The sequence below is a fragment of the Peromyscus californicus genome, unplaced genomic scaffold (assembly GCF_007827085.1).
Source record: "Peromyscus californicus insignis strain IS unplaced genomic scaffold, ASM782708v3 Scaffold_4__1_contigs__length_199733344, whole genome shotgun sequence".
Taxonomy (NCBI): domain Eukaryota; kingdom Metazoa; phylum Chordata; class Mammalia; order Rodentia; family Cricetidae; genus Peromyscus; species Peromyscus californicus.
Window position 1 is genome coordinate 138,846,751 of NW_026294562.1, and position 25,908 is coordinate 138,872,658.

At 43.5% G+C, this 25,908-nt stretch overlaps 1 protein-coding gene across 3 annotated transcripts in view; it reads left to right on the forward strand.

The window, feature by feature from the left end:
• Chrna7 (cholinergic receptor nicotinic alpha 7 subunit) overlaps nucleotides 1-25,908 on the forward strand; it is a 122,508-nt gene that overhangs the window by 91,187 nt on the left and 5,413 nt on the right. For 2 of the 3 annotated variants that reach the window (XM_052714421.1, XM_052714422.1), the window contains 5 exons: nucleotides 15,438-15,517; nucleotides 18,785-18,952; nucleotides 20,167-20,361; nucleotides 21,290-21,376; nucleotides 22,343-22,452. In XM_052714421.1, the coding sequence (XP_052570381.1) occupies nucleotides 15,438-15,517; nucleotides 18,785-18,952; nucleotides 20,167-20,361; nucleotides 21,290-21,376; nucleotides 22,343-22,452 (640 nt within the window). Of the gene's footprint in view, nucleotides 1-13,392; nucleotides 13,455-15,437; nucleotides 15,518-18,784; nucleotides 18,953-20,166; nucleotides 20,362-21,289; nucleotides 21,377-22,342; nucleotides 22,453-25,908 lie in introns of all 3 variants that reach the window. The other variant, XM_052714423.1, reaches the window with a different exon arrangement.

Here is a 25,908-nt window from a genome sequence, read left to right on the forward strand (position 1 = left end):
ATACACCTAAGTGATAGAGCAGTGATAGGCCAGTGTAGGCTATGTGTAGGCTATTTAACAAGATCCTATCTCTAAACAACAGTGAATTAGACCAGTTACTTTCCAGTCAGTCACTAGCAAACCTCAGCATGAACTTTGTGCCCCAAATTGTTTAGGAAGATCTTAGTTTGCATAGGTACCCTTTCAGCCCCATTGCTGGGGAGCAGGCTGGCCTAGGGCAGCAGCAATGCATGCAGGTGAATTTCACAGCAATGAGTCTTAGCATGCATAAATAATAACATTAATCATAATATTTTCTTTTGAACTGGCCAACTTTTCTTTTCTCCTCTTTTCCCAAGGCCTGATAGACCACACTGGATCACATGATTTAGGAATTGAAAATTATTTTTATTATCTCATGAACTCCTTCACATAGAATTCTGTGGGATAAGTGGAACTCTGTGTTACAAGGAATGTGAAAGCTAAGAACAGGCTAGTGAGGTTAAGCTCAGCTCTTCCTCCAATACTCTGTCCTGAATTATTCAGTCAACAGTTGCAGGTCACAAAGCTAAATTACCCACCAAGGCAGGAGGCTAGCCTATGCATGCTCTCTCACACCTAATGAGGTGTGTGGAACCCAGGAGGCTGAGATCCAAAGACTGCTCACTAGGAAGTGAGGATGAGGGAAGTCCAATCTATAGCAAAGGAAGACGGAAAGAAAGCTTGATTGTTTTAGGCTGTGCTGGAAGTGGTCTGTTTCCCATGAGTTTGTAATGGAAATGAGGTGCTCTTTGGTGCATGTCGAGTTTTGTTTTGTATTAACATCACACAGGAAAGCCTAAGTCTACCTTCAACAGCGTGACAAGTAGGATCTGAGGGGCTCTGAAGAACTTGGAGAGCAGTCCTTTGGGCCAGTCACATGGGATCCCCACAGAATGGCAGTAATTACAGAAATTCAGTATTAGACCCCCTGTGCCAACCAGTAAGCTTTTGTGCCCCGTGTCAGCATGGAGGTAGTGAGACAGCATTTGAGTCATGAACTTTTCTGACTAATGAATGGCTCAGGCTGCTGTAATGGTCAGTGTGGTGCTCTGTGCGATGCTCAGGTGCCTGTGCGGAGAAGCTGTGAGGGAGCCACAGACGCCACTCATTTCTCTCCTTCCTTGCTTACCTCCGCCAGTACTGGGTCTGTGTCTCTTAAGCTTAATCTTCTTATTTTTATTACAATTTTAATTGGTGTGTGTTTGTGTGTGTGGGGTGCACATGTGGGCATTCATGTGCAAACATACACCACAGCACATGGCGACATTAAAACAACTTGATGTTCCCTCCTGCTACCGTGTGGGTGTCCAAGATCAACTCAGGTTTTCACATTTGGTGCAAAGTTAACTTTACTCTCTGAGCCAGCTTGATGGCTTGTATGTTACTGAAAAAAAAGTTATACAGAAAGACATTGGGGATTAAGACAGTTTTAAAAACTGCTGAAAATGAACTCGTTAAGTTATAATTACAAAATAAAGAATCAGATCACTTTGAGTAAGCATTTACAAACACAGTAAAAGGGACGTAATTAAACACAATTAAGAGTTGGAAACACAAGAAAAGAGCTACATAGCATTTGAAAAGCAAGAATCAAGTAGAATGAGTAGAAATGAGAAGTAGTCAAATTAGAAAACTCAGCGTTGGCCTGGGATGCCAGGTGAGATGCACTTGATGGAGCAGAAGCAATTTCCTGCATGAGTCAGAGGGAAGCAGGAAGAACGGTAAACAGTAATTGGCAATGATGTGGCATCAGCACTCCTGGTATCTCTGTGGAGGTTCTCACAGATGCTGCCTATGCCTAAGTAGCCCTTGAGAGTAAGGCACCATTAATTTTAGATTAGGTGAACTGTGGATTTAAAATGTGCACAGTATGTCCAAGGTCACAATAAAATAGGTCTGGAAGACTGAGTTCTTACCAAGAGAGACAGGGCTCCTAACTTTGCCTAATCAGCAGATGTTTCCATATAGCCTGGCTTAGCATTGTGGGGAGCAGTAAAGAAAGAATGAAGGGAAGGCATTAAAAATTGTCTTTAGAAAACTGGTGAAGGTCCAACTTTCATACAGATAGAAAAGTGAACATGTTTCAGAATGTATTAAGTCACATGGGGAAAGGCAGATGTTTTGGACAGTTCAATGGAAAAGCCAAACCAGTACAGACTTACATGGCATAAAGGATTTGGAAATGAACACTAAAATTGTTTATCTACAATGGGCAGGGAGTCAAAGCTCTACCAATTAAGCCGTTTCCAGAAAGCTCGTTTTCTACATCTGTCAATTGCTTGCAGTCTACAAACAGCTGCAGAATAGCTCAGGCCGTCAACATGGTGTGTGCTGTGGGGGGAGGGGAGTTTCCCACTGAAACCGTGCTTTCTGTCCAGAAGACATGATCCAAAAGAATTGCTGAGAATTTAATAACATCAGTCTAAAACATAAATCCTCAGGTTCAGGAGATGTGAGTCTGAGGAGAGATGTGTAATAAGAAAGGAGCCAAGGAGATGCCGAGCAAACAAAGCTGCAGAATGCTGAAGCCAAAGGAGGCTCTGGAAAAAGATAGAGAAAAAAGAACTCAGAGCCTTTTTTTTTTAAACGAACATTTTTTTTTCATTTATTTTACATACTGACCACAGTTTTCCCTCCCTCCCCATCCACTCCTCTTCAGTCTCCATTCAGAAAGGGGCAGGCCTCCCATGGGCTTGAACAAAGCATGGCAGGGCACATCGAGGTAGGACCGAGCTCCCCCCCTTGCATAAAGGCTGGGCAAGGTAATCCATCATGGGGAACAGGTTCCCAAAAGCTAGCTAAATGGCAGAGCTTTTAAAAGGCAACATTAGGTGCCCCAAACTATCATAATCCTTTCAAACATTAAAAGAAAATAATTGTCAACCTAGAATTCTGTCCCAAGCTAAACCATGCTCCACACTGAAGGTGAAATTAGATATTTCCAGGGAAACAAAGACTGAAGAAATTGACCATGCGGGATGCACACTGACATCAAAGAAGTGACCAGAAGGTAGATTTAGGAGTGAGGTATGAGAAGAGTGAGCAAAGTAAGTAGTTTCAAAATTCAGGTCTATGGGTGAGCGGTTATCTTAATATTAACAACTCTGAATGTATAAGATAATAAAGGTAAGTTTATATTAAAAACAAAGGGTGGAAGAATAGCTCAGAGATAGAATATCTGCTTAGTATATACAAGGCTGGGGGTTAGAGACCACCAGCAGCCAAAAACGCAGAAGTGGAATTAAAATATTGGAGAAGAGTGGTGTAATGGGCAGTGTCCATACAGTGCATGGAGTAAAATGCTCATCCAGCTGCCCAGGAAGACCATAGGATTTAGTAAGATAGATTTAAAAAAAAAAGACACCAGTTTTAGTTAAATACACAATTTAAAGATGATTGAATACTTCGGGCAGAAACGTAAGAGTTGTATATTTATCCACCATACAGGTAGTAAGAGGGGAAGGGACAAGGAAAATGCAAGAGGCTAGAGAAAGGAGGAAATCCAGTGAGTGGAGAAGTCAGTCATAACATTGGATAGTAGAAACAGTCCATCACAGCTAATCAGTGAAAACTACATGGGTTAGTCAGTGTGTTAAAAAAGTAATAATAACAGCAATAAGAACTCGACAGAAATCTCTCAGCAATAACTAAAGAAGAAAAATCTGTAAGCTAAGAGGAAGAACCAAAGCATGCACATGCAGGAGGTGGAAGCCAAAGCAGAAAAGATGTGCTACAAAAAGCAAGTATCCAAAGAAGTTCCTACCCCAGCAGACACTGTAAAAATCGTTCATAAGTTTGTTTCCCATGAAAATACGTAGAAGCAGGTATCTTCCAATACTTAGAAATGGTTTAAAGGGAAAATTCGTGACTTAAATACCAATCTCAAGAAGATATTGATAGTTTTAAGAGAAAAGGAAGGAATAATAAAGACTAGAAATTCGTTAAATAAGAAAAATAGAATACACATCTCTAATACTGGTTTTTGACAAGGACTAATAGACACACCTTGGGGAATAGTTTCAAAAGTAAAGAAGGTGTTGCATGTGGTCACTAGCGTCGGAGTTTGTGGCTGTAGACAGATATTTAAAACCCACTGACAACGTTGTAGATACATTTGTGCCAATAGATTTAGCATTTAAAGAATATGAACTTACAAAAGTAGAAATATGGATAAAAAAATCACATTGACTTTTAAATATATATAAAGAATTTATTTTATGCTGCCTTGGATTGAATCCATGGCCTGCAGAATTTACATGTTAGCCATATCCCCAGCCCTGTATTTTATTTTTAGGGGAATTTAACAATTGTGGCTCCCTTGCCTGCCCCCACAGCCACATGTACAGCACCCACCTCATATCATTTGTCCATCAATGTAATCCCTTTGTTTTAATTGATGGACTGACGTTGACATTTCATTATCACCCAGAGTCCATAGTGTACATTACTGTTCACTCTTGGAGTTGTACATACTGTGCATTCAAATAAATAGCCAATGTCACGTTTCTACCATTATTCTACAGAGAACATTTCAGACAGAAGAAGAAGGTGGGGGACCTTTCACTGGGGTACTGGCTAAGTGTAAGTGTTGTAAAGCACTGTTGGACTCTGTTAAAATCAGTGCTAGTGTTCATGTGTTCTTTGTGTTTATATTGTAATCATTCCTGATGTTCATTTTCCTGTAATTAATCAAAGATGTTGAGAACAAAGGTAATTTGACACCCTAAGTAGCACCTGTCTGGCTTTACCAGCTGTCTTGAGTAAAAATACTGAAATGTTCATTTAACAGTCTGCTAGACTCGGGACATGCCATCATCAGCTGTCTCAGTGGACTCCATGAGATAACTGTGAAGGTTGTGGCTGATTACCCTGGTTCTTCAGGTTCAGGTGCAGTCAGGGCTATTTGAAATGGTTTGACCCAGACTTTTTACTGTCATAAACTTTGATGAGCTCTAGAGAACTCTACAACCATTCCACCTTGCCCAGGGAGGACAAAAGGAGAGCACATCCCCCGAGATAGAGAGGTATGATTAGTACTAAGTAAGGCTGTGATTGTCTCAAAGCACGAAGTGTCTGTGACTGTGGCAAGACCATGATTAGCCCAAACAAGTGTCTGTGATTTGTTCAAATACCTCTGCTACCTAAGCAGGCTTCTTGGGCTCAGGGAGTTGACTCTAGACACTCATCTGTCCTGGCTCCAGTGGTGATGTAGCTTTATGTCCACTAAAAGGCTTCATTTGAATTGCCTTCTGTATACTTCCAAGGGTACAGGCTGAGCTGGCAAGTCGAAGAAAGGAGCAGCAGAGTGTGGCTGGGGCAGCACGGTAGCAGAAGCCGCAGTGGAACAGTGGTGGCCTGGCTGCAGCTGACCCACACTGAAACACGGCAGTGGGTTGTCAACCATCTGTCCTGCCTGGGTGTCCCATGCCTTAGTCATCCAGACTGTGCCTCACGGTACACTCACTCCCGAGCATTGCCACGTCCCTCAACTCTCACCCTAGCTTCCAAGTATGTTCTCAGAGGAGGAAGACAGCCAAGTTTTCTTAGTGGCCATTGGGGTGTGAAAGGTTTCTGATATTGGAAGAAACAGAGCAGTTCAAGAATGTCCCATACAGGAAGAAGAAGGGAACAAAAAGAGGGTTGCATGAGTTGAACTATCGAGAAACGGCTGTAAAGAACCAGAGAAGAGAACCTATAGACACTGGTAGTCAGGAGTTGCAGGACATCACCACATCTTCAGTGCCATGGTCTCAGAACTCAGGCTGAGAACCCCAACACTGACTAAATTCTAAGGCCCTGATATACAAGCCCTGTAGAGAGACTCTAATATTTGAACCCTAAGCCCACTGACTGGCAGCATATTCATTGCCCATGAATGCCTTCTGTGTCTAACCTGTTCATCTTCTGCCTCCAACCCCTGGCCCTTTCCAGAAAGTCAGAATTGGACCCATACAGTATGTAACCTTTCTGATTGGCTTCTTTCCCTTAGTAACATGCATATTTGATATATCCCAATCTTCTCATTTCTTGGTATCTTATTTCATTTTGCCACTGAATAAACTTCCATAGTCTGGATATACCACAGTTTACCCACTCGCCTAATGAAGCATAGCCATCCCTTCCAAACTTTGGCAGCTGTGAGTAAAGCCGATCTCAACAGTTGCATAATTTTGTAGATACAGTTTTCCACTCCTTTGGGTAAACTCCAGAAGCCAATTGTTAGATTTATTGATAAAGGTATGTTTAGTTGGGTAAGAAACTGCCAGACTCTTCCCAAGCAACTTACTGTTCTGTGTTCCCAGCAGCAGAGAATGACGGGAGGGAGGTCTTTGCTCTTCCACATCCTTAGACATTTGCCGTTGTCATCCTTCTGGATCGCGGCCCTTCTGAAAGGTGTGTAGTGGTGTGTGGGTCAGTTTGCACTTCCCAGACTCTACTGTAGCGAACCTCTTTCATATGCTCATTGCTATTTTTCTCTTTGATGATATGTCTGTTAAACTGTCTGACCTCATCTGTTCAGTGGAGTTGTTTCCACATTGTTGAATTTTAGGTGTTCTTTCTATGGCATGGTAACTTGTTTTATCCGGTTAGCTCTTTCGCAGATATTGTCTTCAGACTGATTTACCTTTTCATCCTTTTAATCAATCCGCTTTTTAAAAAATTACAATAAAGTTCCCTCTAGTATAAAATAATACTTACAAACATAAATACTTAAATTTTAATTAAAATGTTTCCCCACTAAATCCAATCATTGTTTTGGAGGTAAGATCTTGCTGATCGTCCAAGCTTTCTTTAAATTCATGATACTACTTCTTCAGGTCCCGAAGTCCTGGGGTTACAGGCATGTATAATGCCTAAATCTCTTAACTATTAGTAATCTCACTATGCCTAATTTATAAATCAAACTTCAGTAAAGGTATGTATATGTGTAAAAAACACACATAGTTAGTGCCATCAGCTGTTTCTGGTGTCCACTGGAGGACTATGAAAATACTCCGTAATTGTCAGTAACTATGGTATGTGGAACAGAATAAAACTGTTACTTAGTGCCATGTAAAAAAAATTCTTAGAAATCACATAATTTTAAATAATAAGAAAGCATAAAAGACTCAAAAAGGATAAAGTACATTGACTGTACTTTTCCCAGAGAATCTATCTACACAAAATATATTACATCAGGGGTGTAGATGGCTCTTTTTACTCTTTGGGGGCCTGCCACTCAGCTGCCAAATAAATACATGCAGACTTATTCTTACTTATGAGTGCCCGGCCTTAGCTTGGCTTGTTTGTAGCCAGCTTTTCTAAATTAAATTATGCTGTTTCTCTTTAACTATGTTTTGCCTCTGGGCTTTTTACTTTTCTTTATTCTGTATATCTTTCTTCCCTTGTTACTGCATGTCTGGCTGTGTTGTTGGGTGGCTAGCCCCTGGCATCCTTCTCTTCTTCTCCTTTTCTTGCGCCTCCTCCTTTCCCTAGATTTCTCCTCCTATTCTCTCTGCCTGCTAGCCCTGCCTATTTCTCTCTCCTGCCTGGCTATTGGCCATTCAGCTCTTTATTAAACCAGTCAGGTATTTTAGGCAGGCAAAGTAACACAGCTTTACAGAGTTAAACAAATACAACATAAAAGAATGCAACACATCTTTGCATCATTAAACAAATGTTCCACAGCATAAATGAATGTAACACATCTTAAACTAATATTCCACAACAAGGGGAAAAACAATGAACAATATGGAATACATTTCCATTCTCTTACAACAGACAGTTAGAAAATGTAGCATGACAGTTTCCATGGCCAGCGTCTGTAGGTGTTAAACATTATCAATGTACACTGAAAAAGACCTTCCTAAATGTCTAGTTGCATCAATGTGTGCCTAGAAAATACAATGCCATGAAGAAATAAAATATTCTCAAACAAAATTTAATGTTATTACAACTAAAGTTCCAACAGGATCTTTATGTGACTGGACAGATAGATCCTGCAATTTACAATGTGGATCAAAAGCCTAAATAGGTAAGAGAATTCTAAACACAAAGAACCAATTTGAGGGGCATGCCCTGCTATGTGTAAACACTTTCCTCAAGCTGATGATATTCACCTGAACTCAGTCAGAAATGCAGAAGCATTGTTGATGCTGGATAGCATCATCCTGTGTTATTTAGAGCACTTTTAGAACTATCCAATGTTAAATCCAGTTGTAATTATTACAGAAACATGCATGGTATCATATTGAATTTAATATGTGATTGGAAAAGAAGGGATACTCTAAAATAAGTTGCATTCTTTGTATTTAAGGTATAAAACAATATCAGCTGAGATATAAATGTAAAAAGATCACTGGAATGAAATAAATGATATGCCCATCATCTTCTATAGCTACTTCATCCTGTTTGTATGGGGGAGTTTGGGGACAGCCAACTCCACTCATCTAATAGGAATTCCCAAACAGAGAAACTTTTATTATTTTTAAACTTCATGTTGTCTATTTAGTTATTCACCCTGCCTAGCTGTTACTTTGTAGCCTCTGATCTACACCAACCCCCATTTCCTTTCCTTCTGAAACCCCTCTGCACATTGTAGCCACAGTTTTATTATCTTTCTTGAGTGCTCTATTCTGGAAGTTTCCTCCCTGTATTTCAGTTATATCTCCTGAGATCTCTGGTAGGTAGAAATGACCATGAAAATTTGGTGACTTGCAAATATTTCTGGTCATGGGATATGATAGACTGCATGAATAGCTGATTGAAGACCCTTCACATTTAGAAAAAAATAGAACTAAAACAGAATATCTATGCAAGATATTTAGGTATAGACTGTGTAAAAGTCATTGAATACAGTTTATCTGTTTTGCTCTGAATCTGGACCTGTTTTATATCATGAAAGCTCAACTTTATATCTTACCTTGTTATTGGCAACTACTTTTTGTCTTTCTTAAGAAATTTGAAATAAATAGTGCCTTAAACCTGCTGTGTTCTGAGACAGATGGATTGCCTCCTTTTGTGATGTTTTTGTTGTGGTGGTGGTTGTTTTTAGATAAATCATACTTCCATCTCTTTTTTTTTTTTTTTTTTTTTTTGGTACTCAGAGCTCAGAGGGAATGGGCTGATTTCTCATGAGACTTCATTTATGAGGAGTCTCCCCTAACTCGTGTGATGAATTTTACACATCAGTATCTGTGTCTATATACCCTCTATGCAGCAGGACAGTACCGCTGGATGCCTTTTAAAATTCTTCATTAGTTCTTAGATACAGTTTCAATTTGGTGAATACTTGCCTGCATGGTGTTGGTCTGGCTGATCTTCCTAGAGATTAGCTACCTCATTGTTTTTCTCAGGCCAGTGATTCCTCCTGTATGGATGGCATGGTCACTTTTCACCTTCCTGGCATAGCAATGGTCTCTCATGCTCTGCAGTAGATGTCCATGCTATAGGGAGAGCTGAAGTGGCTGGGACAAGATTCTCTTTGGGTGCAGAACCAGGCACTCTGTCAGATCTCAGGGGTGTGCAGAAGGGAGATAAGTCCTATAAGATCCATAAGTCCTATATTGTCTAGCCGAGTTCTGCAGATCTCCTTTCTTATATTTCTATGAATTTGTGAAAGCAAAGTGTAGAATCTCATGGTCACCCCCAGTTTGCTTCCAAGACCCTTTAACTGCTTGGGTGCTAGACTTAAACACACTGTATGGTCCAGTTTCCCAAGCTTCGATGTTCCATTTACCCTGGGTATGTAATGCAATGATGTCCGCTTCCGGGGACATGGATACCTCATTTTCACCTGCAGAGCTCTGCCCAATTCACCTGACCAAGACAGAGAACCCTAATCTAAATATCTGAGTTCAAGTCCCCTCATTGTCCTTTATTTGGTAGAGGTGGGGATGGAGTTCAGTGTTCTCCTCATACCATGTGCAGACCATGTCCTCTTTGGCTGGTGGAGAGTTGAGGCAGCCTGGAAAAACGGCTCTTGATGGGACTAGAGGGCCAAATCTGATATCCTCAAGAACTATGCACATGCATTGTGTCTTCCAGTCATTGAGGAAGAAAAGGTAGATTATACCATTTTCAAACTATACACAAACCTCAGATACACACAAAAGCAGAGGAAAGAGTGAAGTGGAACTCTGGAGACTGTCCTGCCCTGGCCCCAGTATTGACAGTATTCATAGCTTTGAGGCTGAAGATTCCTGCACAGCAGTTGCTATGTTCTGGTGTCTGTAGGGCAGCTCTGCTGGCACAGGGCTGGGCCACGTGGTCACCTGTACAGATTCAGAGCCACAGAGGTCTGTGACGGGCTTTGGATACTCGACTTTCTGAGGGAGAGCTATTTTTTAAACTCAGTGCGTTGCAACAGGCCCTTTTTCTTTCCAAATCTGTCTTTTATCTAGCCTTAATGGTCAGAACAGATAAGTGGTATTAGCACAAATCTATTGCACAGGTTTACTTTTGTATTATATATTGATGAAATCAATTTGTCTGTGGAACAGAACCGTGAAACGGCTACTCTGAACACAAGGGTCTGTTTGGATAGCAGCTGCAGTGTTACAGTCCAGTCCATCTCGATGCCTGTTTGGATGAACCACATTCACAAGTCACCTAGTCATCCAGGTTTGCTGTTGCTAATGGCAACAGCGTTTTATCTTGTGTGTAGCCCATTTCTCTTGTGGTCTTGAGAGCTCTTCAGTCAGATTGATCAAAATACTTGAAGGAAAAGCTTTTAGGGACTGTTTTTTTTTTCCATAATTGAATCATGGATATTACAGATGCCCATGGTGGTATTTATTATAAATATAAAAATCAGAAGAAAAACGCCAAACTTAATATAAAAATACTCGGCTTCAGTACTCATCTGACACTTTCTGTGGAGGTTGTGGATCACCAGCATTGGTGGGAACACGGGTTCCCTGTGAGAAATTGTAAGTACAAACGTGTACTTCTTAAAAGGGCAATGCCGAGCTGAAGTCTTATGTGATAACTTGTGTAAGAGGTTCAGACGTGTGTGCGTTCAGGGGAGGAAAAAATCCTCGTACATTTTTCACTTGGAAAGGAGGAAAAGGAACCACGTGAACGCTTTGAAGCGCTGAGACTTCAGATCTTGTCATTTGAGTGTGGGCTGATTTTTATATCCATTTTCATAGACAATAAAAAGAAAATAAGCCCTTTCCTGAGATTCTGGATTATCTCCCCAGCATCTCAGGGTTCCAGAGAACCAGTTGGAAAGTCACAGTACTGTCCTGGGTTGGAGTGGAAGCCGTGACGTCAGTGAGTCCCCTCCAGTCACTATAATATGGCTCAGTGACAGTCATGTGAAGATGTAGCCAAGTGTTTCCCCACTTTCTCTCCCTGTGGAGTTGGGTGTGAGGCAGTAGATGTGTTTGTAACTGTCCTACCCATCCACGATGAATTGCTTCCCTCCCTCCCTTTAAACTTCATCATAGTTTTGTTTTGTATCTGTATCTTGACATCCTTGAACATTTTCCCCTTTGAGTTTCTGTCCTTTATTTCCTGCTTGCTGTAAGATTGAAAAATGAAAGAAGAATAAGAGGTTCTCTGAGCACACTGCACAGAGAAGAGTGGGCGTGGCAGTAACAGAACTGCCTCTTAGGAGGTTTTTAAAAATATGCCTCTAATGAGATCCATGATGTTGGCCAGGTGTGGTGCACAGCTGCAGTCTCTGCACTTGCAAGACGACTGAGGCAGGAGGATTCCGAGTTTGTGGCTAGGCTAGACTACACAGCAAAACACTGCCGTCAAACAAAATGAAACAAAATCAAAAGTCTGTGTTCCAAAACACACTTTCTTCTGTCTGATTCCCATCTCATGCCAATCCAAGAGAGGCCCTCTCCAGTTTAGCACCAGGTTCTAGCAATCTGCATCACACATCATAGTGGCCCTGTTCTCCCTTCCCAGTTGAGTGTATAACTCTCTCTCTCTCTCCCTCCCTCCCTCCCTCCCTCCCTCTCTCCCCTCTCCCCCTCCCCCCTCCCCTCTCCCCTCCCTTTTCTCTCTCCTCTCTCTCCTCTCCCCTCCCCTCCCCACCCCTCCCCTCTCCTCTACCCTCTCTCCTGTCTCTCCTCTCCCCCTTCTTCTCTCTCCCTTCCTCTCTCTTTCTATCTCCCTCTCTCTGTCTCTTTTTCTCTGTCTCTCTCCCTCTCTCTCTCCCTCCTTCCCTCCCTCTTCCCCTCTCTCTATCTCTTTCTCTGTCTTTCTCTCCCCCCTCTCTCTTTTTCTAATATTTTTCTAACGCTGCCCGAGGACAGGTGTGTGGGACTCTAGCTCTCTGCGGCCTTCATGTTCTTGTAAATACGTCTCTCTGCCTTCACACTTGAACGGTTTCCTTCTGCTTAGAGAATTCCTTTGTGTCCTTTCTTCTTGGCGGTCCCCTCCCTCCCACTCTGGCTGCTGTCTTCCAGTGGAGCTCCTGTCAGTGATGTGGGCTCCGCTGGCTTGTCCTTTGGGGCGTGCATCATTTCTGTTCTGCCGTCCTCCCTGACGCTTACCAGTGGAACCGCCCACTGTTTATTGGAACTTATTTCATCAAGCACAGCTCTAGTCTCTATGTCGCTTTTTGTTTTCCTAATTGTAATATATTCTTGAATTTGGGGAGGATACTCCTCTTTTTAGGAAGTAATTTTCCATCGTTTACATTTGTTTTTGTTTTAAAATATTGACCCATGATTGTGTGGTTCCCAGGGAAGATGGATCATTGGTGCCTTGTGACTCTTGAGGTTTCATCTGAGGGACCCTGGATGCAGAACAGACTGCCTGAGGAGCTGTCCACATGGGCAGCCCTAGGTGGGCCCTTGGTTGTCAAAGTGAGAGGAACTCTGGCTAGCGAGGTGACTGGATGCCTGGGTTTTCTATTTATTTAGAGGTGTGTGTGTGTGTGTGTGTGTGTGTGTGTGTGTGTGTGTGTGTGTGTGCGCGCGCGCGCGCGCGCGCGCACGCGTGTGTGTGCGCGCACGCAGAATCGCCTGGAAGAAGGAAAGAACCTCAGTTGAGAAATTAACCCCATCAGGTTGGCCTATAGATGTATCTATGTGATATTTTCTTGGATATTGATTGATGTGTGAGGGCCCAGCCCACTGTGGACTACACTACCTGTACTGGCTAGTCTTATGTCAACAAGACACAGATAGTCATCAGAGAGGAGGAAGCCTTGATTTAGCAAATGCCTCCATAAGAACAGGTTGTAGGCAAGCCTATAGGGCATTTTCTTAATTAGTGACTGATGGGGGAGGACCCAGCCCATTGTGGGTGGAGCCATTATTGTGCTGGTGGTTGAGGGATCCATATGAAAGCAGGCTGAGCATGCCAGGGGAAGCAAGCCAGTAAGCAGCACTCCTTGATGGCATCTAAATCAGTTCTTGCCTCCAGGTTCCTGCCCTGCATGAGTTCCTTCCCTCACTACTTCTGATGATGAGCTGTTACATGGAACTGTGAGTGAAATTAACACTTTCTTCCTCAAGTTGCTTTTGGTCATGGTGTTTCATCACAGCAATAGTAATAAATACACTACTCTTGGGCAGGTATTTGTATAAGAAAGCAAGCAGAGAAGGTCAAGGGAGTAAGCCTCTCCTACAATCTCTGCCTCTAGATTCCTGCTTTGGCTTCCCTTGTTGATAGACTGTATCCTACAAACCAAAGAAACCCTTTCCTCCCTGTGTTACTGCTAGTTGTAGTGTTTATCATAGCAACAGTAAAGAAACTGGTACACTTGGCATCTCTCTAGGAACTGCCTGATCCCAAGAGGGAAGCCCCAGCAGGGCCCTCGAGGTCTGAGATCTCAGAACATCAGAATGTAGAAAATGTAAGAGATGGTTAGCACAAGCTGTTAGTTTTAACAGTTGCTTTATCTTTCTGGTGTGCTTGTGTTTCCTTTATTTCAGTCATAACTTCTTTCTGTAGGAAGTTTAAACATAGGGGATAAAGCTGGGGTGCATTCATGTAAAACACTTAATTTGCCATCTACCACCTTATCATCATTGTTGTCTAGAATCTCTGGGGCCCTGCTGGTACCCAGACCCCGCACCTATGCTTTTAGTCATTCAAACAGCATCTGTTAACACTAATCAAGTGTGAGCCCCATTCTAGAGATTGGAACTAGAGTTTTGGTCACAGGTAAATTCCCTGCTTCATGAGGTCTCCTGTGGGTATGTCACACTTCTCATCTCTTGCCTTTAGGTTTCATGTTGGATAGGAGCTTTGTATTGGACACATGATAGAAAACATCTGTACTCGTTAGTCACTTGTCAACTTGACACAACCTAGACTCACCTTTCAAGGAATTGTGTAGATCATGTTGGCCCATGGCCATGTTGGTGTGCATGGAGGAGGGGTGTCTTGATTGCTAATTGATTTAGGAAGACTCAGCCCACCGCAGGCAGTACCATTCCCTAGGCAGGTGTTGTATAGCAGTCTCCTCAGAAGTAAAACCCTGTGTCTTAGAGGGACACTCACTGAGACACGAGATGTTCTAATACACAACATTCCATCCTGCATGGAATCTGGTGAGCTCAGGAAAGAGATTCAAGGGCTTTAGGAAGTCCCTAAAACTGACTAAGTATACTAGATCCTTTCTCTTCCAAGCATATATAAGCAGTAAGGACTGCTGAGAGGCACTCCCAGACAACCTGGGCTGCCTGGAAGAGGCTTAGACCAGCTGAACTGCCTGGAAGAAACAGAGACCGGCCAAGCTACCTGGAAGAAGCAGAGATAATCTGGGCTGCCTGGAAGAGCAAAGACTAGCAAGGAAGCCTGGAAGAGTCTCAGACTCACTGAGCTAGTGGGAAAGGACACTATTTAAACTCTTCAGCTCACTGCAGATGATGTAGTATATGCCATGTTTCCAGCTTTTCTGAGTTCTCACCCACTCTGGGGTAGACTTTGATGATGCAATATTTTGAGTCATTTCTGCCCTTGTAAGTAACCCCTGACTTATATTCCTGTAATTAGCCCCCAATAAAGTTGGACTTTGGTGGTATCCTTACTTTGGTCTGCCCTTGGTCCCTTATCTGGGATGAGTAGGTATTAGTTTATGTCTCCTCAGGAATGGCAGGGAGTCCTGAGCAGGGTGACAGAGAAAACGGTAGCTGGGAGAGAAAGAAAATGGGGGGTCTATTTGTTTATTACCCCTGCCCTTGACTCTGCAGGCGATGCTTCAAGTTATTGCCTTAACTTTCCTGTAACCTAGAATTGTGAGTCTGTGTTTTCTAAGTTGCTTAATCACAACAACAGAAAGAAAACCAGGACATCACAATTTGTAGGAAATGGCTCTCCCAGGCAAGTGTGAGATTGTCCAGTTATAAGAGGAACCCTTCAAGAAGCTGCCACTCTGTGACTCATAAGCACAACAAATCTAAGGATAGTAAGAAACCCACTGCCTGGAGGTTCTGGCTCATGAATCCTTTTCCTGTTTCTAGTGCTGATGAACGGTTTGATGCCACATTCCACACCAACGTCTTGGTGAACGCATCTGGGCATTGCCAGTATCTTCCTCCAGGTAAGATCTTCTTCCTTGGTCTTCATCCAGTGAGAAAATTTAAGCAAGTATATGTATCAGTCCCAAGGACTGCCCTCCTGAGGAGGGACAGGTATCCCAAGGACTGCCCTCCTGAGGGAGGATTAGTGTCTCAAGGATTGCCCTCCTGAGGGAGGACTGAATCCATGTTGTCTCTTCCCATCCTGCCCTTCCCATCAGAACTCTCACACGTCTCTTCAACTCACTCTGGTGTCATCTCTGATGTTGAGATCACATTCAGAGGGTCTTTGCCAGGGTCTGTCTTATGTTCTTATTAATATTAACTCACAGTCTAGTCTCCTTTGTGGAGTAATTTTCAGCTCTTCTTTCTGCCCATCAGCACGATGGGCAGGCCTTTTCTCTTCATCTCTTCCCAGTTGGCACAGTAAGTTGGCAGGTACTGCGGTGCTGGGAAGGTAGTGGACATTCTGTGTTCAGGAACTCAAGATTGCTCACAAGGTAGATGCAAGACCCAGCTTCAAGGGAGCACCTTCTGGTGGCTTGTTCCCCAACTTTTCTTCTTCTTAACCTCCTGGTGGTAAATGGCTTCATGGGGGTTGATCTGTTTCCCTGCCTGTCATTACTGTGGGACTCACAGGATCCCAGGCAGCTCATTGAGCAATCCACACAGCCTGGGAAACTACAGCTTTATGCCCTTGAGACACATTCAAGGTGTGTTTTAGGATATGGGTATTAATTCTTTTCACTTTATCATTCAGAAGATTTGTTAACATATTTTCAAGAATCATACCTTCCTCACTGCCACTGCCACACTGTTGCCACTACACTTAGAACACACTAACACACTCCCAACATATGCAGCCCTTGAATATCCAACTTCTCATAACACACACACACACACACACACACACACACACACACACACACACACACCACACCCTTCTCTAGCGTTCAGCCCGCCCTTATCTCACAGCACATGGCGATGCTGGCTTTGCCTATTGTTTACAACACTCTTCCTGTTAGCAGATGATAACAATTCTGTAGACAGAATCTCTGTTTGCTCACCTTGCAATCCATCACTCCTCAACTGCAGGTGGCTGTGTGTCAATACATGAATGAATAAGTGATTGAATCTAGCAGAGACATATCCCTCTCACTGATGTTTATATTGATTAAAGAAGTGTTGCTTCTCAGACTTTCTGTCTTAAATCATCTGCTTGCAGACTCCAGCCCTTCCTCCACACTACAGGCCCCTTGCAGAGGGGGCTGGGTGATGCCTTCCAGCACACTCTCAGTGAAGTAATGGGTAGTTGTGAGCCACCATGTGAGTGCTGGGAATCAAACCTGGGTCCTTTGGAAAAGCAACCTGTGTTCTTAGCCACTGAACCATCTCTCCACCAGCTTCATGTATTTATTTTTAACAGGCAGACCGAGGTAGAATTTGCATATTATACATTTATAGTGTCTGACTCCTTGAGTTTCAGTAAATTCTCAGAAGATCACTACAATTGAGTTTTAGAATGTCCCCATCATCCCTTGCCTGTTGGCAGTTAACTGATCTTGCTGCAAGCCTCAGACAACCTTTGAATCCTTTCTGTCTCTTTCTTGGGTCTTGTCATAGAAATGGAATCAAATACACTGTAGTTGGATTAGGGGTATGACCCGTCCCGCGGGCCAGGTTATTGGGGAGACCCGAGGAGGCACCTCCTGAAAGATCAATGGGGGCGAGAGAGAAAGGAGACCAGGCGCATAAGGGAAGACAGAGTCAGTCTGAGTCATGTCAAGGTCTCGTTTATTGACTGGGTATTGAGGCTTATAAGCAGGGCTTCAGGCAGGGAGGGGGAGCAGGGGAAGCAAAAGGAGAGAAGAATGGAAAATTCCTAAGGAAGGGTGAGGTCGCTTTGGTCCCAGGCCCCTGCAGCTGGCTGATTAGCATGTACTCCAGGAAGTTGTACAGCCCGAGGTTAGGCCAGGAACCTGTTTTTTGCAAGGTTTGATAAAGTAAGGAAGGTCACACAAAATTCAAGACACAGCTGTCCAGAGTCGGTCTCCAGCAGGGGAAATTTAGTCCACTAATGGTAAGGGGATGCCAGTGGTGACTTTCAGGCTCCTGTGGGCAGCTGAAGTAATTCTGTAAGTCCTGTGTGTGTTTGTGCATGTGTGTGTGTGTGTGTGTGTGTGTGTGTGTGTGTGTGTGTGTGTGTATGACTATATATACATGCACACATACACAGTACAGTATTGTTGTTGGATTTCGAGCCTCATACATGCTAAGTAGGCACTCTACTGCTGAGCTGTATCCCTGGCTGCCTTTCTACCTTTTTATTTTGAGATAGGATATCACTAAGTTGCCTGGGATAGCCTTGAACTTGTCATCTTCATCTCCCCAAGTATCTGGGATTGTAAGTCACATTTAAAGGACTTGTAAGGGTCGGTTTATTATGTTTTCTCAGCATGGATGTGCAGTGGAGTGTACCTGTGGAAAGCGCTTCAATTCCTTCCTCCATTCAGTCTTTAATTCAGCAGAAGAAATGTGAGATGTGTTGCCCTTGCTCCGCTAGCACTGGAGCACTTCAGCCATTATTGCCTTCCAGGACACTCCAGGCTCCTGTGGGCAGGCAAGAGCACAGGCCACAGAAGTCTGGAGTGGATGTATGTGTCTCCTCACCATGGCCTTCTGGGAAATCCATTTCTGGGAATTCCACCATCGTTCAGTGGAATGTTCCTTTGTATCCAAACTCTGTCTTTTTAATTTTGCATGTTATTCCATTCTTGCTGTGGAAACTGAACAGGTTAGAATTACACTCAACATATATTTTCATATAACTAGAAGTTTTCTTAATTTGTTACAAACAAACAAACAAAACCGGCCTCTCCCTGCCCATTTCCAATTCTCTAACTCCTTCATCATTTTTATCAGCTTCTCTGAGATTTCCTACATCCTTTCTTTTTCTCATATTGCTTAGAGCCTGAATGTATTCCCGGCAAATAAAGTATATAATTAATTATTTGCACAAAGTTTCCTGGGAAAAGCCTTCCATAACAGAGGCTATAGTTATGTTTTAACTTGAAAAGGCAGTGATGCTTTGGTTGTGCTTCTCTAGGAGTTTTTGCAAAAGGAAAAATGGTGGGGGGTCGGGGGGAAGCACCTCGGTTTGTTCCGAATAGGTCTAGCAAGATTTCAGGGTGTGTGTGTGGAGGGGAGCAGCCTGTGGGAACTGCTGTGTGTTCTGGGCCTGGTGCAGTAGCTCCACTTCAATCCTCTGATCATTCCCCATGCTCCCCTAGGCATATTCAAGAGCTCCTGCTACATTGATGTGCGCTGGTTCCCTTTTGATGTGCAGCAGTGCAAGCTGAAGTTTGGGTCCTGGTCCTATGGAGGGTGGTCCCTGGACTTGCAGATGCAGGAGGCAGATATCAGCAGCTACATCCCCAATGGAGAATGGGATCTCATGGGTAAGGCCAGCAAAAGACCACAGACCTTGTATCCCAGAAAAGAGGTGCCGTCTACCTGTGTGAGCTGAAAAACGTGGGGATTTTTCTACTGTTCCTTTCATTGACTGCACTTGACAGCCTTTTCCATCATGTCCTGAGAGCTCAGAATGAGAAGCAGAAATCAATTAGTGGGTGCAGCAAACAGCTGTGGCAGGGCCCGTTAAACCAGCAGTGCTAGTGGAGAGTTTGTGGGATCCATTCGAACCCTATAGCATGTTTGAACTGCACATTGCAGTTGATGGTGTAAATGAAGAAAATCACAAGTGGGGTTCAGCCAGAAGTACAACAGCAGTGTTTGAGCACAGAACAATATTTTACTTTGGGAGACACAGTTCATCTAGACGTCAAGTCAGTACTCTGCTGAGAGGGGGTGGACTTTGGATTTTAAATCAAAAAGTGCATATGACAGTTTTGAATGGGGTGCAAGGATACACAATGCGATTCAGGTAGTTTGAAAAAGGTGTAAACCAGGGTGATTGTAAATTCCTAAGTCTATTGGACTGTCAGGGAGCAAACTGGTCACTCTTGCATTCTTAATCTTCTAAAGGTAATGTGAGATTCTGAGAAACTGTTCCTTCTGGCACACACACTTCCTGACATGATACCTGCATAGCAATTTTATGCCCTGTCAGCAAACCTCTAAGTCTTAGAAAAATAGTTTGATTTTTTTTCTTTCTGTAGCTAGCCATTTTGACTTATTTTTTTTAACCTATATTATATCATTTTAAATCCAAACCAATTATGAGTCACTTACTATACATTTGGAAAAGTGTTATTATGCATTTTTATTATGTGAACATCATAGAATGCACTTATACTATACAAAGTAAGCCAGCTACAGAATCCGTAAGTGATACAATGTTATTGACTCACCGTTATACATTTCTTCCATCTTTGACAGAAACACCATTACGTGGCACTTGTTTGTAATTACGTTTGTAATGCTGTAAAATTGACCAGGTATAAGTACTTCTAATGCATCAAAAGAATATCTACCAGTTTTCTTGAATATCACTGAGATACCTTTAAATAGCTATAGCATACCTGTAAAGCTTTGTTCAAACACCCATCACCCACTTTTAGGGCTGTGCTCCTGTGTCATACACACTTAGCAACAAAAGTCAATTGTGTCTTCTGATGACCTCCTCCTCCTTCTGCCCCCTCCCCCCATGTAGGAATCCCTGGCAAGAGGAATGAGAAGTTCTACGAATGCTGCAAAGAGCCATACCCAGATGTCACCTACACAGTAACCATGCGCCGCAGGACGCTCTACTATGGTCTCAATCTGCTCATCCCCTGTGTGCTCATCTCGGCCCTAGCTCTGCTGGTATTCTTGCTCCCTGCAGACTCTGGGGAGAAAATCTCCCTTGGTAAGTGTCCAAGTCCTTCCCTGAGGCAAGCTCTGCAGGACACTGTCGACCTTGCAGGAGTTCCTTGTGACCTACCATACATGGACCCCTGTGCCAGGATCAGACTCACCACATCAGAAACTCCTGGTTTCTTCTCTTCTTCGGTCTCTTCGGGAGACAGAGTCTTCTTGAGCATTGGCAGGGTCCAGGGATTCCATGATATTGTGAAGAAGACAGAATACAGCTTGGAACCAGATCAGTTCTATCCTGATGGGCTATGTTTCTTTTCTTGCTCACTGCCACCCACTTTGCTCCTCAGTGGCCAGCCTCCACTATAGATGGGAGACACATTAGCTTAATATCAGCTTGCATTTGTACATTATCGTACACATTACAATAGGGATGGAATTCCTCGTAATTGCTTCCCCTGTGAAGACATAAAAAGTGGGGGTAAAATGAGCTGCTTATACCACAAAATTGCTAAATAAACACATATCTAGTGTGTTGAAGAAAGCTTTCACAAGCCTTCTATCTTCTTAGCATAAGGCTTAGAATATTAAATAGCTTACCCAAGGTCACACAGCCAATTAAGCTGCAAAGTCAAGACCTGAATGAAACCGAATCTTCTGGCCACATGGTTTCCTGATCCTGCTGTGTGAAACTGCTTCTTAGTTCTAATGCAGTAAAGACCCTGAGAAGTAATCATGCTGGTTGACTCTCTCAAATTGTGGTTCCTAAACTTGTCTCCGTTAGAGGGTCCTTTGGGCTCTGGCAGGTGACGGGAACTGTACCCAGGAAAATGCATATGGCTGTATGTACAGAAAGCACGGGACTCAGGGTGTAGCCCCAGCAGCCTACGGTTTGACACTACCGTCTTGAGCTCCTGTGGGGTGTAGTTTCAGCCATGTTGTCTGTTCTGCTTAAGGAACTCCTCCTGTTTCTGTTTCAGGAATAACAGTCTTGCTTTCCCTGACTGTCTTCATGCTGCTTGTGGCTGAGATCATGCCTGCAACATCTGATTCTGTGCCCTTGATAGGTAAGGCAAGGACTCAAGTGTGCCTCGGACTTCCCAGCAGGTGCATGGAGGAGGTCCTAGAGATTTATTCTGCCCCCCCTCCCCCGTCCTCTGCTGTGGAGACATGACTTGCTGTAACTATTGGAAAACACCATGGCCAATACCTAGGCCCAAGCAGGAGGAAAAAAATGTCCAAATTTGTGGCTTGCCTTTAAACTGAAGAAAGGCCATGTGTGGTGATACGTACCTGTAGTCTCAGTATTTGTGATGCTAAGGCAGAAGGATTACAAAGTTCAGGAGTTCAAGACTAGCCAGAGGAACATAGCATGACCCATCTGGGGTGGGAGTGGGTGGCATGTGTGGGCTGGAATGTCCCTTCCTCCTGTGTTCCAACCACTCATACTTTCTGCTCTAGAGCCCAAGACTTTACAATCTGACATTCATTATTTTACCTGGATTATTTTGTTTTTGACTAAAGCACATATTTTAATTCTTAGCTCCTCATGAATATACTGAGATCATTCAGTGTCTATTTATTGAATAAGTGTTTAGAGAAATGGAAGTGGAACAGCTGTTTTGTCTAGGTTAGGTGTTTCTGAGCAGGGATAAGTGACAGAAGTAGGAAGACCCCATATTTTCATAGTTTCCAAGATGGAAACAAATGAGGTTGTGTGAAGAATGCTGTGACCAGGTTAGTTTCCGATTCTCACTGCTGCAGCCGGGGCTCTGTTCCTAGTCCAGTGTGTCATGGGGATGGGAACTGTACGCCATCAGAGACTGTTTAGCTTCATTGGGAGAGTCACTTCTGTTTTGTGGTAGAGAGTGAAGTCTTTGAGGTCTCAACTGTCCCTTTTCCACCAGAAGTGTGGATATTAGGCTACAGCCTGTTTTTCAGTATGACCACTCAGGAGGCCCTGATAGGAGAGCATCACCCCAGTAGGTGCTGCTGGGGCCCCAGGTTTCACGCTGCCTCTGTTCTCTCTACAGCACAGTACTTCGCCAGCACCATGATCATCGTGGGCCTGTCTGTGGTGGTGACAGTGATCGTGCTGCGATATCACCATCATGACCCTGATGGCGGCAAAATGCCCAAGTGGGTACGTCCTGTGCCCCTGTAGAGTCACAGCTCTCCCTGAAAGGGGATCCTCTCTCGGTTTCCTATTGTCTGGCGCCCCCAAAGAGATTTCACCCCTCTGTATCTTTGAGGATGGTGCAGTGGAGGTGGCAGTGTTTTGTACTGACATCCCAGATCGGGACTCCACATTGGCTGCTTGTGGGTCCTGCTAGCATTGTGCTTTAAAAGCTCCCCTCCCATATGTCCACAGAGGGGTACTGGGTAGCAGTTGGAAGAACTAGGAGAGTGGCCATGAAGCAACATGGCTGGAGCTTCCCAGCAGACTGAGCAGTGAAAAGAATGAGAACCGGCATGAGTGTTTCTCGGTATCTGCAGGGCACCTGGTTCTAGAACCCTTGACAACAGGGACATCTGAAAGTGCCCAAGCCCCTTGTAGAAATGGTGTTGCACTTGCACAGAACCTGTACACACCTTCCAGTGTACTGCAGATGTAAGTCATCTCCAGATGACTTACAGACCTACTGATATGTAAATGCCATAGCTGTAGTTCTTATGCAGCATGGTTTAGAGAATGATAAAAGAGAGATATCTGTACTTGTTCAATGCACATTCAGGTTTTGTTTTCCTAAAGGTTTTTCAATGTGTGCTTACTAGAATTAATAGGGCCAGAAACCAGCGTCGCAAAGGGCCAAGTTTCTATCCAATCAATACCTAGAGGTTTACAGTCTAACCCCAAACCTATGACATAAGATGAATGGTTCCCAGTGGGTAATGGACAGAGAGCAAAAGGCAATGGATGAGGTCTCAGCCCAGGTCACATCATCACTTCCCTGTGCCTGCAAACATCAGACTGGCACTATTGTCTGCTGATTCTCACCTTGCATAGCATTTCAGGACCAGTATCTGAAGCTCTGCTCTTGGCTGGTACAGAGACCTTGACTAGGCTCACTCTGAGCCTAGACTGTCTTACACCTTTCCCGAATGAAACCCAAGGTAGAGGAGAGCTGCCCTGACCCAACATCACTAGTGAACCTTGCAGATACCCTTGTCTTCCTGTCTGAGGATAAGCAGAGCAGCCCTCTCCATCCCAAAAGGAGCCTATCTGGAGACCCATTCAGTACTGCTCAAGTCCAGAAGGAAACCTGGGAATCACCCACATGTCAAAATGCATCCCCAGCACAACAGATGGCATCGAGCCTTCTGAAGACAGCCATTGTGCAATGCCTTATAGTGGCCTACCTTAGGAAAGGGTACTTTTATTTTCCAGTGGCCTTGTAAAAGTATTAGTTCCTCTCAGACTCTACTTGCCCTTAAACATATAATAAATCCCAGATAAAGTTCACAGTAGCAGCTGGAGTATGTACTTAGCCTCAATGGTTATGTCTCAAATGCCTTGACTGCAGTCCATGAAGCTTGTTTTAGAAGTCATCGCTTCTGTTATAAAGCTGAGACACATTCACCTGTATTCTCTTCTTTGTTAGCATCCTGATACACTACAGGGCAAACTAAGTTTGGTTTGACTTATATGTCTTTCTGCCTATCCATCCATTTGAAACACATTTCACATTACCTGTTTCAAAAGCAAGAGTAAAAGCAACATCATACAAAAGAAAGTTTGCCTCCCATTTCACTCCAGTCCTTTGTCACCACCAATACTGACAACCATTGTATCAGGCTTTTTCTTTTAGGCCACCAACCAGCTCCCAAATCATGACACACAGACTTATATTAGTTTTGAATGCTCAGCCTAGCTTAGGCTCATTTCTGGCTAGCTCTTTTTAACTTAAATTGACCTGTTTCTCTTTTTCTACCTCTTGCCTTGGGGCTTTTTACTTTTCTTTCTGTATGTCCTGCTTTTCCTGCTGCTTCTGTGTCTGTCTGTCTGGCAGCTGCCTGGCTGCCTGGCCCTGGATATTTCTCTCTTTCTCCCTCATTCTCTCCTCTTGTCTCTCATTCATTTGGAGCCTAGATTTCTCCTCTTATTTATTCTGTCTGCCCGCCAGCCCTACCTATCCCTCTCCTACCTACCTATTGGCCATTCAGCTTTTTATTAGACCAATCAGGTGGCTTAGGCAGGCGAGGTGAAACAAATGCAACACATCTTTACATAATTAAACAAATACAGCATAAATGTATGTGTGAAACAAATGTAACACACCTTTACACAGTTAATGTCCCGCAGCATAAACAAATGTAATGCATCTTTGCCCAGTCAAAATAATATTCCACAACAACCATTTTAATAAATTCCTTGTATTTCCTCTAGTGTTTATGCTAACACAAAGAAAAATACACTCATTCTTATTTCTTTGAGTATTTTGGCTGGTGTGAAGATAAAGGAACTGACACACAGAGACACAAAACCATTTTTAGTAAACTGGTACCACTTTATTCTCCCAGAATCTTAATTAAGAGCATTTGTCTATCACAGGCCTCTCAGAATAAAAGGTTGTTAAAACCAAATGACTGCAAGTAAAACATAAGTGTGTATTTTCTCTCATTTTATAAAGCATGCAACATTTTTCATTCATTCCTTGTGTCTTTGAAACATAAACAGTCTCCGAGGGACTCTTATTATGATCTGTTGCTGTTGTGAAGAGGATAACTCCCGGGTGCAGTGGTATTATGTGACATTTGCACAAGTCACAACAAAACCGTAGGCTAACAGAAGAGGTCATGGGCACGGTTTGATAAGTACCGAGAGGCTAATTCCAGCTTTGGAGATGTGATATCCTTGAAAGCTAATGATTCAGGCCATGGAACTCAAAATAGACTTGGCGACATAGATCATACTAGTTGCAGATGCATCTCAGAGAACGTATGGACCCCCTTGTGGCAGGAAAGGTGACCAGCCCTGCTCAGCTCTTGTGTGCACAGCTGCCTCGGAGTTCAGATCCACTTAGAGTTTGTCCCTCCTTTGAGATCTAGCACAGGCCTTCAGGGGTCTTCTGGAAGAGGGGTGGGCTAAGTCATAGGAGTTCTGAAGAGAAGCCTGGATGTTAGGTGAGCCTTGCATCAGTCTAAGCACAGTAAAGGAGGTGGCCTTGAGCCAATTCAGTATCTTCTCTGAGTCTCAGTTGATCTGTAAAATAGGGGATTTCTTCTCATTTCATGACTCCAGATGACTGAGCTCCATGTTCAGCCTCATGAGAAGGTAGCTGCGGTCCTCTGCTTTTCCCTAATTTTGAAAAGTCCTTACAGCCAAGATTTTCCCTGATGCAGTCTGCCACACTGGAAGATAAGGCTGGGAAAGGCTTCCCAGCTGTGGGGAACCTAAGCTCGACATTTCTTGCACTTCTCACTGTCTACAGACCTCATGTTTGCATTTTTGATAAGATGCCATGAAAATGACTCTCAAGAAAGCAAGCACTGCAGACGTGCACGTCACGACTTACAACCTCCTCTATAGGTGGGAGGTTCTCCTGTGATCAGAAGTCAAGATGAACATGAGGTGTGCATCTAGGTGTTTTAGAAAAAG